Source organism: Phocoena phocoena, chromosome 17, assembly GCF_963924675.1.
Source record: "Phocoena phocoena chromosome 17, mPhoPho1.1, whole genome shotgun sequence".
NCBI classification, from domain to species: Eukaryota; Metazoa; Chordata; class Mammalia; order Artiodactyla; family Phocoenidae; genus Phocoena; species Phocoena phocoena.
In genome coordinates, this window is record NC_089235.1 from 62,528,711 (window position 1) to 62,543,519 (window position 14,809).

The window sequence follows — 14,809 nt, forward strand, 5'->3', positions numbered from 1 at the left end:
CATGTAAAGCATCTAGCATTCAAAACCTGGTGAGGCCATTTATAGGAATAGCTGACACACCAACAGGTCACACCCTTGGTTTGTCAAAATCTGTAATCAGACCTTGTATTTCATTGATTCATCGTATTTCTTGAGTGACTAATATGTGGCAGGTACTAGGAATATAACGATGAACTAGAACAAACATGCCTCTGCCTTAGTAGATCTGTAAAAGAAAATAGTGGAGGGTCAGTGTTAGATTAGTAGTAAGGGGGAATCAGGTAGCCCTGATGTGGTTTCTCATGAGACTTTTAAAAAAGAAAGGATATGACAAATATACCACCCTACTGAGGGATGTTGATAATGGCGGAGGCCATGCAAGTGTAGGGGGTGGGGATATTCGGGAACTCTCTACTTTCTATTCAGTATTGCTGTGAACCTAAAAAAGTAAAGTCTATTTTAAAAGTTTCAAAAAAGGAAGAAAGAAGAGAGTAAGATCTTAAAATTTTAATGAGAGTAAGATCTAAGAGAGTAGATCATAAAATTCTCATTAAAAAAAGAAAAAAAGGGGGCTTCCCTGGTGGCACAGTGGTTGGGAGTCTGCCTGCCGATGCAGGGGACACGGGTTCGTGCCCCGGTCCGAGAAGATCCCACATGCCGCGGAGCGGCTGGGCCTGTGAGCCATGGCCGCTGAGCCTGCGCGTCCGGAGCCTGTGCTCCGCGACGGGAGAGGCCACAACAGTGAGAGGCCCGCGTACTGCAAAAAAAAAAAAAAAAAAAAAAAAGAGAAAAAGAATGAACGAATAAATAATAGAAAAGATTTTATTCTATTCTAAATATTTTTGGTAACTCCACAGAAAACTAAGGATATTTTAATCTTAGCTAAATCATATTTTTTGTAAGTTAGATCTTCATTTATATCAGCTATGCTCAATTTTTTCAAAAATTTTATTTATTCATTTTTGGCTGCGTTGGGTCTTCGTTGCTGCACGCGGGCTTTCTCTAGTTGCAGCGAGCAGGGGCTACTCTTCGTTGTGGTACGTGGGCTTCTCGTTGCAGTGGCTTCTCTTGTTGTGAACACGGGTTCTGGGCACACGGGCTTTGGTAATTGTAGTGCGTGGGCTCAGTAGTTGTGGCTCGCAGGCTCTAGAGCGCAAGCTCAGTAGTTGTGGAGCACGGGCTTAGTTGCTCCACAGCATGTGGGTTCTTCCCGGACCAGGGCTCAAACCTGTGTCCCCTGTATTGGCAGGTGTACTCTCAACCACTGCGCCGCCTGGGAAGTCCCTATGCTCATTTTTTTAAAAATGACAGAAACTTAAATTTAATTGGAGTCCATGATACTCATCTCTAAATAACGCTAGTAGTTAACATTGCCACATAAGGAGCTTGTCAGAAAAAAACAGTTTTCACAAAAGCCAGACATGTGAAAGTAAAAGCAGAGTTCCAGCCTAAGGAATTTTTTTTTTGATCCTTGCTTTTTAACAGTCAGCTGCATTTTGGTGTAGACATTCAGTCATTCAGTTAGCCTTCCAGTAGGTACTATGTGTGAGATTGTGCTTGGATCTGACACTAGAGCAATAAATAAGGCATGGTCCTTGCAGTCATCAGGCTCATGGTGCCGGGCGAGGTGAACATGAGAACAAGCAGTGCAATGGGATAAGTGCCAAAGGAGGCACAGGTAATACGGAAGCAAATTATTCATTCATTCATTCATTTGTTCATTCAGTAAATATTTGTGGGTTAGGTACTATGTGGAAGGCACCATAGAAATGTAGGGGATATAGCCATGATTGAGATAGATAATCCTTGAATTTGTTGTACTTCTGCCTGTTGTGGTTGTAAAGAAGCTTTGAGTTGAGTCTTTAAGAATGAGGAGTATTTATGGAGACACCCAAGGTGGAAAGGGTATTTCAGGAGGGAATATCCTGTGAACTCAGGAGTTCCCATGTCTTTGCTCTGGTGACCCCATCTCAGCACCAAATGGCCCCACCTTGGACCCTCACAAAAGAGATGTATGAGGGAGCCCTTATTATGGGCGATGACTGCATTTTGTCTGTAAAGAATGACTATGCCCAGACTTTATTGTCATTTCACGGACAGTCACAGGCTGACATTTTAGAACATTTGATTTCCTTCCTCTTAATTACAGCCTACAAGGCTTATCAAAAGTATATCCAGTTCTATTCTTAGAGATCTGAGGCCTCTAAGCTTAGCTTTTAATTTCAGTCCTCATCTTAGGTACTTAAATAGTGGTTGTTTGGTTTTTTTTTTAACTCTGTATGTATGTATGTATATATGTATTTATTGTTGGCTGCGTTGGGTCTTCGTTGCTGTGCGGGCTTTCTCTAGTTGGGGCAAGCGGGGGTTACTCCTTGTTGTGGTGCATAGGCTTCTCATTGTGGTGGCTGCTCTTGTTGTAGAGCACGGGCTCTAGGCTCACAGGCTTCAGTAGTTGTGGCACACGGGCTCAGTAGTTGTGGCTCACAGGTTCTGGAGCACAGGCTCAGTAGTTGTGGCGCACGGGCTTAGTTGCTCTGGGGCATGTGGGATCTTCCCAGACCAGGGCTCGAACCCATGTCCCCTGCATTGGCAGGCGGATTCTCAACAACTGGGCCACCAGGGAAGTCCCTTAAATGGTGTTTTTTAACATGTTTTTTTCATTCCAAAAGAAAGATTTATCGGTTGTCATGGACCTGAGTATTCCTTCAGTCTGAGAAACACAAGTGAAGACACAGACAAATATTGATATATTAGCCTACGTGTAGTTGGAACATTTCATCACTTCAAGGATAAGGAAATCTAAAATTCTCTGTTAATATATAACTATATCCTTAAAAGCTTTCTTTTTTTTCTTTTTTTCTTTTAAGGCATCTTGAGGGGCTGGAATATTCTTTTGAGGACATTCCTCTCTTACTTTGACTTGTATTGCAGATAATAACAAATGCCACTTGCTTTTCTCTACATAATTAGAAAATTAAAACAACCAGACGTTCTACTCCCCAGTCTTCCCCACCTTTTGCATTCTTTGTGAATAAGCAAAGGATAGGTCAGGAAACTCTTATCCGGGGCTTATTCCCAATGATACTGTCCTGGATGTCGTCTTCAGCCTACGTCTTCCACTTGTGGGGAATCCCTGAGAAACCATGTCCTTACCATTGATCCTTAGGTACTGTAAGGTCACGGGAGGCCTCTGAGTCACTGTGCATTTAATCATGCAGCCTGCTGTTAGTCATCGGTGTATTTTCTTGTGTTCTAATTCTTTAAAAATCAGTGGTTCCCTGTGGGGAAAGCAACTCCAACTCTCACAGAAGAAGAGGCTATTTCTGCTAAATTTCCAGATGCACGTTAGGGCACAGTTGTTCGCAAGTGAGGGAGCATCTACCTCCTATTAAAAATAGTACTCACAGGACTTCCCTGGTGGCACAGTGGTTAAGAATCTGCCTGCCAATGCAGGGGACACAGGTTTGAGCCCTGGTTCGGGAAGATCCCACATGCTGCGGAGCAACTAAGCCCGTGTGCCACAACTACTGAAGCCCGCACGCCTAGAGCCTGTGCTCCGCAACAAGAGAAGCCACTGCAATGAGAATCCCATGCACCCCAACGAAGCGTAGCCTCCACTCGCCGCAACTAGAGAAAGCCCGCACGCAGCAACGAAGACCCAACACAGCCAAAAATAAAACAAAAAAATAAAAAGCAAAAAAACAAAAGTACTCCAGTTATTACCCAGTTAGCTAAACTAGTAGCTATTTGGGTAACGCCCAGTAGACGTACTCATGGTGATTTTCTGTCTGAACAACTTGATTTAGCAATTGAGCATTAGATGTTGGCTTGTCTATGTGATTTTTAAACTCAGATATGATTGTAGTTTTACTTTTGAGAAATAACTCTCTTCCTGTCAGTTCCTAGGAGAAGAGTGAGTCTCAGAACAGGAGGTCAGAGGCTTGGTGGTCAGTGCCCTGCCCTCTTCCTGCAGTACTGGTCTTTCGTGAGCTCAGAAAACACCACCGAGGCCACATGCAATAGGCATGGATGTTAGGGAAGCATTGAGGGGGATCGAGCAGCCCTGAGGACCGCTAACAAGGAAGAAGGGCTTTTTTAAAGGTGACAGGTATACCACCTTGACCCCAAGAGGTGGTCAACAAGGAACACAGCAGACATCAAAACATCAAACGAAAGGACTATCAATATATGTGCAGTGTAGGAAAAAACTGCTATTCCTAGAGCAAATACTACGTCGATATCTTTCTTTCTGGAAGTTACAAACCAAGATGTTAAAAGTGATTCTTTTCTAGGACTGGAGTCCTTGCTTTTTGTATCTTCTAATTTGCCTACAGTGAACATGCCCTGCACTTAGAAGGGAAAAAAGTAGTTATTTGTAACTATAAACACTTTAGATCACTTGCATGCCTGCTGCATATCAAATTATTTTCCTTTATTTATGTTCCCTCCTAGGCTTTGCCAGTTCACACATAATTTCTTTGTAATTATGAAGAGATGTATTTCTGCATTCTATTATTTCGAAGTATTATTGTACATGAAAAACAGATACTAGAGACTTTCTGTGATGCGAGCCAGGGTAACCCAGACCCCAGTCTGATTCTTCTCTCTGTCTGCCGAATCGGGCCTCAATATAGCATGCTGTCACCTGTTCAGCAGTCTTGGGATAGGCCCCATTTGGACGATGAGGTGTCAGAGCCTGTATTTCTCTGTTTTTCTGCCCGTAAAAATCTATAGTTTGTTAACAACAGCGTAAATTATTTGGAATAAGAAGTTTGTTCAGTGGAAAAGAAACATGAATAGGTTTAGATTTTTATGGGGCTGAATCAGCCAAATCAAACACAGGCCGTCCTGAATCTTCCAAGTTTTTAATGGAAACTCACGCTCTTTAGAACTTTGCTGCCTAATTATAATTCATGCCTTTTGCAGATATATTACAGGGTGGACCAAAAGGAAAATGTTAGATATGTCCACTTGTGATTTCTATTGTGTTACTCGTGGAGTGCCAACTGCATACGTCCAATGGCCTGGTGCGTGCAAAGACACAGGCCAGATCCCTGCAGGCTGAGCCACTTCAGTGGGAGGGAGGACGATAAACTTGCAGTATTACAAATACAGAAGACAACTCAGATACAGAGCCAGCCTTCTGTATGTGGTTGTGCAGAAGTCACCAGTGTCAGGATTCAATTTAAAAGTCCCATGACAACCGTAACCCTAAATCAACCCTCATCATTGCCTTCATCAGCGATGTCCTTTCGAAACCCAGAAAAACAGAACCACCCAGATTTCATTTTAAGGAGAACTTTCTTTTCTTTCTTTCTTTCTTTTCTCTTCTTTTTTTGAATAGGTTTAACTGGTGTGAAGGGAGATAAAGGAAATCCAGGCATTGGAACTCAAGGTCCAAGAGGCCCCCCTGGGCCAGCAGGTAACTCTTCCTACCTAACAGGAAACTGTAAGGTGGAAATCCTAAATCTCTATATCCACTTGACATTGCAGGTGAGGCAAATGGCCGTATTACATCCTTGTGTCCAACTGGAATGGCTATATTTCTCGTTCCTTTCATTGGAAGGCCAGTTTGTTAGTAACGAACCTCCCAATACACAAGCCCCCAAAGATACAGCATATTCTGGGATCTTACTGGTTGCGTGAGTTAGGCTGGGCTAGGCTATGCTGTAGTAACAAATCAATCCCCAGTGCTTAGTGGATTGATACTTACCCAAAGTTTGATGTGGGTAGGGTAACTTTCCCCCCATTTTGGAACAAAAGGCCTTGAGGAGAAAGATAAAGGAGGCACATCAACTTCCTGAATGCAGGATGATAGATGTCATTTCCAGTCATATTTCACTGGCTGAAACTAACCATATGGCCCCAGCCGACCTGTAAGGGAGTCTCAAAATCTAGGGGAACGCATGCGTAGTTGATGAACACTCGTAGTTTCTGCCACCATGGTCACCTTACTGAATGAGTTTTGTGTATTTTACTATGTGCTTTTAGAATGGCTTCCAGATGATCATACTCTGTTATTAAAGTTATAAATTTACAATCCAACTGTATATTTACAATCCCCGTCTTAGCCATGTTGAATCAAATGACTTACCGATTTTTCTTTCCAACCTAATGATGATTTTGGAAAATACCTTTTGTAGGAGAGATTCCTAATGCAATGGATTCACTTTGAGTATAAATACTCCTGTTATTAGAGATTGTATGAGGAACTGATCTAGCTCGTGCCTTACACAGAGTGAGTGGTTGGTGAATGTTAACTGAATGAAACGGAATGCATCTGAGAGTCACAACGCTTTTCAAATAGAAGGTGATACGTGTTCCTAATTTTCATTGTGGTTCTAGTTGAAGAGTTCCATTTCTAGTTGAAAAAGGCCTTGTAAGCACTGTTGGAATCCAGGCCTAAAGCAAAACAAAGCAAACGCATAAACCAGAAAAATTCCAGACTGACATACTTCTTAAATTCACAAAAATTTTAATCCCCCTCTCACTTTCACTCAATGTAAGTTCTCAATTGATTCAAGCTAGCCTAAAGAAATTTTGGATTCGTATACTGGGTCCAATTTCAGAATTCTCATTTTTCTCCTCCAGTATAATTTCTTTCAAATTTAGACTAATTTATTCCAATTATCTGGGGCCAAAAACCAGGATAAGTTATAAGGTTGAGATCAAGTGTGTACATGTGTGTGTGTGTGTGTGTGTGTGTGCATGGCCATACATTGAATTCATAAGGAGCCTGCATTGGGAAACAGAAGCTCCATAAAGAAAACAAGGCTGACAGTGGTATGCTCCTTTCCCTTTCATATCCAGGAGGTGATAAAAAAAAAAGACTACATTTTGCTTTCTGGTTTCCTGAGCTGATTGAAAGCATTGACCTCCAGGAGAACATGTGATTGCAGTATGATCCTCTGTCCAGGAAATCCAGTTCAGGAATAGAACTCAATGAGTAGAGAGAGGCAGATCACCCTAGTTGTTAAGATGTGTAATATCTTAACTTCTTGTAAGAGTTAGTTTACTTCTTGGTAGTCTGAAAACTCACCCTGTGATGATAAAAGACCAACTGTTTTCATTGGTGGGTACTTTGTAGGACCTTCCGGGGAAAGTCGGCCAGGAAGCCCTGGACCCCCTGGCTCTCCTGGACCAAGGGGTCCACCAGGTCACTTGGGGGTGCCTGGACCACAAGGTCCTTCTGGCCAGCCTGGATACTGTGACCCCTCTTCATGTTCTGCCTACAGCGTAGGAGGTAAGTGTCAGCCCTTGTGGGCTTTGAGCAATGCCTTGCTATGCTTAGTATCATAATGGTGAAGGTGCTATAAAAGCAGACCTATTATGCACAGGAAGCAGAGCTTGAATTGCTCACAACCTTTTAAATTATCTAGAGGCATCTTCTGTAAAGTACAAATTAATACAGAGGTTACCCCTGAAGAGGAAATTTAAAATAATACCACATCTAAGTCTTCCTTGCTTCCAAATGGCGATCCACACAGATTTGGCCTCTGACCTCATATCTGATCATTGAGGGACATGTTTGAACATTCTTTGGGGCCTCTCATTCTGTGTTATTTCTGTAGTGTGGCCATGAAGTCCTCTAAAGTTTTACTCTTGTTTTGGGGAAATCTCAAACTTAGAACTTTCCCCGTAATTAGGAGGGCCCTGGAGATACTGTTGGGTGACATCCTGCCGACCGCATGCATTTTAGGTCACCAAGGATTATTTTAAGAAACAAAAGTGGCCATGCTGTCCTTGCCTCTTACTAACTACTAGACTGAGATTCTGAAAAGATTATGCTTCCTGAAAACATCTGTGGTCTGCATGCTGGAGGGTTGTCTAATGGGACATTTTCTAACATGGTCACACTTGGAAGCATCAAGAGAGAGGTTCAAAGACTGCTTTGGGGCAATGAGCTTATTAGCCAATGAATTTAAATTTTCTGCTTTAGAAGAAATTTAACCTTATTTGCCAGAGGGACTGGTCAAAGTTTTGCTGATGTGTTTTTCTCTGTTCATCTCTTCCCTCCCCGTTCTCTCAAATATCCCTGTCCCTTATTAAGATCTGATCCCTTACAATGATTACCAGCACTGATGTGGAACTCCTCCACTGATTACATTGGCCTGGGCAATTGGCTACAGATACAGAACTGTCCTGTTGACCACCACCACCCATCCCCTGCCCCTAACAATGGGCACTCTGTTTCCCTGCCTCACCTGCTTCCCTACCTGCCCACTGTCACATTTCTTGCCCTCCCTGCTCCAAGCACATACAATGATAAGACTGGAACTTAACCAAATCACACGTGTCAGTTGTTATAGAAACTGACTGCTCCATATCAGCCTGAGCGTAGGTATAAGACTGTCTACCAAGAATTATCCCAAGCTTCCCTAGGTGAAGGCCCAGGAATAGTTACTTAAATGTGTCTTCTCCTCTTTCCTGTAGCCACACAAATTGCTGGGCACCTTTCTCCCTGACCACCCTACTATCCATTCTTCCTCTGATCACCTCCCCTCCCTACTGCCCCCTGGTGTTGGACTTCTAACATGAGATGGGTTTTTAAAATTTATTTTTCTTTCATCATTCTGCTGATATTTCAGGGTTTCTTTTGTAAATAAAACATGTAATATTTAAGCAGTTGGCTGTGATTCTAGTTTCCTAACAATTTCTGCAGTATACCTGTACCTTCCTTCTTTCGCTAACCATCTGAATCCTCCTGGCAAAGGTGCAAGCACTGTGGTGGGTAAAGGTAGCTACTACTTTCTACCCGAGCAGGATATCTCTGTACTTTAGAGACTATGTCTCTATGGACCCATATAAGGGGAGGATCTCAATTTATGGTTCCTGGGTTCTATCACGTCCCCACCCCCACTCTTCCTCTCTAGTTCCCCATCCTGATGAGCCAGAATTCACCCCTGTCCAAGATGAGCTGGAAGCCATGGAGCTGTGGGGCTCTGGGATCTGATAGTCTCCGGAGAACTTGGAGGACCAACCGCAAAAGCTCCTAAGGCAACTTATTCAAGAAGAATGTCATTATGTGGTTTGTATGCTACCTTTGGGAGGGGGCTCATTTCAGCAGCCTACATCTCCTCCTTGGATATTGTTAATGATATTGTTATATTAACAAAAAGTATGTTTAAAACAATTCCCCTTAATCCATGACACCATAGGATTGATTTCTCTTTGTTGTTTTAATGGCATGCTCAAAGAAAAATTGGCCAAGAAGTTTGAACTCTGGAATCTTTTCTGTGGTAGATGATCTCAAGTCCTAGAATGCAACAAGACAGATATGACTGTCTTTGAGGAAAATGGGGTCCCAGCAGAACAGGAATTCAAAGGGACTCGAAGATTATGCTGTTTATCCTTATCCCCTCTAGGAATGACCTTGCTGAAAAGAAAGGAGGGACATGATTGGAGAAACTACCTCTTGCTAAATTGCTCTGTCCAACTCTGAGATCACTTGGGAACTAGCTCCACTGGTATCCAAGAATATGTGTTAGAATATAACCTTTCCGAATTTGGTGATTGTAAAAATAGATTTAGTTTTCTCAGTGGCTTTTGACATGTAAAATAATGACTTCCCGCTGATTCTGATGGAAGAAGATCCAATTTTGATGAATAATTTATCCAGCAGTCTGTTCCAGAGCTTGCGCTCCTTCACCACATGGATTACTTCGTACATGCAGATGTATTTTTGCAAACCTATTTCCATTCTTTTTTTTAAGCAAATAAAAATTTTAAACAATGTATGTGGATTGTTTTTATTTTATTCCGTTTCTATATGTCACCTTAAACTTTTGTAGTCTTGGCTTAGGTTTAACCAGAAAAATGACAGCTGCCTACCTTTAGACACTCATTCAAACATTCATTCATTCATTCATTCATTCTGAGTGTGGTAGGATACTTAACAGAAGAAGGCAGCTGACTTGAGCCTAACAGACTGACAGAATTCTATTATTCATATGTAACCTACCAGACAGACTTGACTGTGAAAATGTAAGACTGATGCTAAGTAAACATTTGCCTAAAGAACTTATCTTTTGGTTTTAAGAAAAACTCTAGAAGACAAAGAAGAAATGAGGTTGAATCTAATAGATTCTAATTTCTAAACTATAATTTGTCTTTTGCTCATAAAGGAAAACACTAGGTGTTTGAAAAAGATTTGGGTTCTGTTAATTGTTTGTTGAAAATAGAAATGAAAGAGAACCATTAACTGAACGTATATTCCTTTTCCTCTGTAGCATCTCCCTAATAACAGGTAATTGTCAGAAGTAGGGATGGGGTCATTTATCACCAGAAGCTGGAGTCTTCCTGGATCAGGAAGGTCTCTTGAGATTCTTTGGGTCCCCTCACCACACAGATTGGTTTAAGACCTTCCCATCCAAAGTATTCAAACAAAAGGATCTATGTGTGCCTTTGGGGATCCAGGTAAACATAAATATATTTTTTGCTGCCTTTGCAAGAAATGAAAGAAGACAGTGAGCAGATAACCAACAGTGGTTCCCTTGTAGTTATAGCACATGCTTCCACATGTAGAAAGCAGGACTAATGAGGAGGGAAGCTTGCACAAGATTGAATGACGTGGCCCAGAATCACCTGAGAGAACTCTTTAAATGACTGGGGTGTGTCACTAGTCATAGCATTCCCTTGTATCTCAGATTTCTTGGTCTTCAACAAGTGAGTAGAGAGGATATCCTGTATACGTTAGTGTTTGGCCCTTGGAAATGCAAAGACTACTTATGTCACTCAGAAGACCTTCAAAGTTTGATATAAATGGCGAAGTATAAACACTAGAGGTTCTAGTCCATTCATATCATTCTTTTTTTAAAATAAATTTATTTATTTATTTTTGGCTGCGTTGGGTCTTCATTGCTGCGCACTGACTTTCTTTAGTTGCGGCGAGCGGGGAGCTATCTTTGTTGCGTTGCGCGGGCTTCTCATTGTGGTGGCTTCTCTTGTTGTGGAGCACGGGCTCTACGGGCATGGGATTCAGTTGCTGTGGCACACGGGCTCAGTAGTTGTGGCTCACGGGCTCTAGAGTGCAGGCTCAGTAGTTGTGGCTCATGGGCTTAATTGCTCTGTGGCATGTGGGATCTTCCCGGACCAGGGATGGAACCCGTGTCCCCTGCATTGGCAGGCAGATTCTTAACCAGTGCAACACCAGTGAAGTCCCCATATCATTCTTGAGTTGTGCAAATACACTTGGCTTTGATTTTACTTGGTGATCTAAATTTGTTTATTTAAGCTATGGGAACACTTCATTAGTTTGGAATTTGTCATCACTTGGACCCAGTTCATGAGATTTTTATTGAGTGAAATGTTCATAATAAAAGGTGTAATTCAAATTCAAGATTTTTATGTTTACAGTACATTGCCTGGAATAAAAGCTTATTTTGAAGTACATTTTTATTGACTCACCTATTTTGGCAGGAATATACTTACATTTTAATTTATACTTTATATCATTTCTGAAAGTAATAAAGTGTAATTTCATAAAAGGACATTGCTCCTCAGAATTTTCATCACTTTGGTTAGAAACTCTTGATTTCTAGAATTACAGACTCGGGACAGAGTGGTTGAAAAGTTTAGTTGAGGAGAAAACTGAGCATAAGTCGGAGTTTGGGAGAGTAACCAGGGCTAGAGATATGAATTTAGGAGTCAGGTGCATGTAGGTACTATTTAAAGGCTATGGAAATGGATGAGATCACCTGGAACATTTCCCTACCTTCTACTATCCCTTTTTCATTTTTGTTTCCACAAGCTCTCCAACCTGGTTTTTCTTATTTTATTTTGAAATGTATCTCTCAGCTAAATATTCTCCAGACTACAGCCGCAGTGAACTAGTTGCAAAAACCCTTGTTGCGTGCTCTCTCTTATTTATCTTTGGCATGCTTTTTCTTCCACTTGGGAAACCTTCATCTTTGTCCCACCCCAGTTTAAAGGACCTATTTATTTTTGTTTGTTTGTTTTCACTTTTATTATGAAAAATGTTAAACATATTGAAAAGTAGAGAGACTAGCAAATAAACATATACCATCTCCTTTAAAAAATAATTTTTACCATTTGGGCATATTTGTTTCATAAATTTAAAGTATTTTGATACAAGTTATGGACATCACGACACGTCACCCTTAAACGCTTCAACATGCATCTAGGATATTTTCCTCAAATCCACAATTTCATTATCACACCTTATGAAAGTAACAGTTATTCCATAATAACATTTCATTTCCAACTTCCCTTAGTTGTCCCAAAGAAGTAAAGGACCTACTTTTATTCATATTCACCATTTGAAACTAAGCCAGGCTCCTCCTCCTGTGTGAAGCCTTCTCTGAACCCCACCGTCACCACCCGGACAACCTCCATAACCATGACACCATAGTCCCCTTTTCTAGTGAGTTCTTTAACCTCTGAGCTCCCGTTTTACTCGTGTGCATACTTTAAGCGGTCTCAGACTGTCCACAGTGTGCTTAGCACTTACCAGCTGCTCAGTAAATGTTTGTAGAATCATCTCACCCTAGCACAGTTCGATTTATAATCCGAGTCAAATCATATACTCAGTCAACAGAGGGAAGAGTTTCCTGTAGCTATAAACCAGAACATTTGGGAGACAGCAGTAATGCCTAGGAATGAATGATCAGCTTCTTAGAAAGAGCTATTAAGTATTTCAGAATGTGAGGAAGAGGTATTTAAATCTTGTCTTCCTATACATGTATTCATTCATGTGTTCATGTATTCATCCATCTCTTTGTGCCTGCATCCATCCATCTATCGAACTTTTAATTAGTATCTGCCACGGGTTCAGCCACGTATTAGGGTGCAGGGAAAGAAAAGGTGGATATGATGGTGTAGGAGCTTCCTTACTTCTTGCTCTAAGTTGAAGCAGGGAAGGTAATTTGGACAAGGTTGTGGAAGATCTATCCCATGATAAAATGTTCAGATTTCTGCCTGAAAGCAATAGGAAGTCAGTAGGGGTCTTTAAGTAGGTAAGTGACCTGATTGGGCGTATTATTTGCAGACACAATTTATATATAGTGTAAATTTAAGATTGACTGTTGTGGGGAAAGATCAAGAAAAGAAAAAGACATTTAGTGAAGACCCCCCACGTATTAGCCTCTATTCTGGGTTCCTTATATTAAGTTGATTTCCGCAAGTTAGGTAAGTATTCCCTTTTTACAAATGATCAAACATGTAAGGTAAGTAACAAGACACACATCCAGAGAAGAGGAAAAGAAGGGATTCTAACTCTAATTGGTTTGCTCTCGTAGCTCATGACCCCTTCCCTGTATGTACCACGCTGCCTGGTGCAGTAGTTCAGATGACGAGGGCCTGGACCACAGTGGTGCAGTGAGGAATAAGAAGAGGAGAGAGATTTGAGAGCTGATGAAGAAGTATGTACTATGGGCAGAACTTGACTGATGGGATAAGGTTGGGAAATGACAGGCAGAAGGTAAGAATGACTTCAAGATTGCAAGTTTGGGAGGTTGAGTGAGTGGGAATTTCACTGAGTTAGAAACTTGAGGAGGAAGAGAGAATGATTTTAGAATGGCATGCTGGTTTTGAGGCTTTTCTGCTTTTTTCAGAGTAAGTACAATATTAACGGCAGATAACAACTCAAGAAGGTTGAGACAGTGAAGAATGATTTTGGATGACTAATTTAGTCTATGACAACCACCAGAACTTAATCCCTTTGGGCCTGTCCCCCCCCAAAGAAGGGCTGTTCAAATGCAGAATGGAAGTTTCCAAGGTATGAACCAAAATATTTGGTTTAAAAAAATCATAACTTTTGGTTCTGGTTTGCTGCGGCATTGGAAACACTGATGTGAATGGTCCATTTGTGCTAGACAAGCTCAGAGTTCAGAGAATTCCTTTGCCACGAAGTCCTGGTTATTCTATACTCTCTAGAATAACTCTATCCTTAACAAAAATTAACTACGCGAATATACTTGCAACAGTTTTACGTTATTTATCAGACTGAATAATTTGATTAGAAATTTGGCTGACACGAGATGCTTAAATCTATTGATAAATGAAAAAAGCAAGCTGCAGAACAATAGGTACAATATTTATCTATTATTCTGTTCATCTATCTGTACTGAAAAATTGGGATGAATAAACTCCAGACATTTAACCAGGCTTACTTTCCTGGTTATGGGATTGTGCAAAGTGTTCATTTCACTTAACTGTTCGTGTTTAACATTTCTGTATTGTTTGAAAAATAGTTTGCAACAAGCGTGTGCTCTCAGAAAATTTACAGGAAAATCACAGGAGATTTCAGAGCAAAATTCTACTTTACAAAAATAATCTATTACCTTTTTAATAGTCTCATCCTAATGAATGAGGTGAATGCATGAAGAAATATGAGTCACTGATGTTTAGGAAAGTGGAGGCAGGGCTACTTTTAAAAGCAGAATAAAAGAGGCAGTAGGAGGGCTGGGATAATGTGCTTGTTTTGGTAGCATATCTAAATGCACAAATGTTAGTAATGATTTACTTTTTTCTCTGTATCTTGCTAAGTAATAAAAAACATACACTGGCATAAATAACCATATTTCATTGTTTGTTTCTAGAATGTTTAATTGCATTTTATCTCATTGATTAAAAACATTACCATGACCAACATAGTGAAAATCAACTTTTCTAACCTAACTTAAAAGAAGTTTTATAATGGAATCCAAAGAAGTAAAAATATCTTTTCTTCAGGTCTAAAATGAATTTTGTATGGTAACAAAACAAAACTGAGTCAGGTAGAAAAGATACGTATAATTACCGAAGACATTCATCTCCATTTTTCCCTGTCCTGTCGTCTGGCCCACATTCAGTGACTCCTGATAAAACCGTA

At 40.8% G+C, this 14,809-nt stretch overlaps 1 protein-coding gene across 6 annotated transcripts in view; it reads left to right on the forward strand.

Moving 5' to 3' along the window:
• The window catches only part of COL14A1 (collagen type XIV alpha 1 chain), a 229,033-nt gene extending 220,101 nt beyond the window's left edge, over positions 1-8,932 (forward strand). For 3 of the 6 annotated variants that reach the window (XM_065895394.1, XM_065895395.1, XM_065895397.1), the window contains 3 exons: positions 5,324-5,401; positions 7,067-7,222; positions 8,853-8,932. In XM_065895394.1, coding sequence (XP_065751466.1) covers positions 5,324-5,401; positions 7,067-7,222; positions 8,853-8,932 — 314 coding nt within the window. Of the gene's footprint in view, positions 1-5,323; positions 5,402-7,066; positions 7,223-8,029; positions 8,062-8,412; positions 8,518-8,852 lie in introns of those variants that run through there. The other 3 variants (XM_065895396.1, XM_065895398.1, XM_065895393.1) reach the window with 2 other exon arrangements.
• Positions 8,933-14,809: the final 5,877 nt, after the last annotated feature.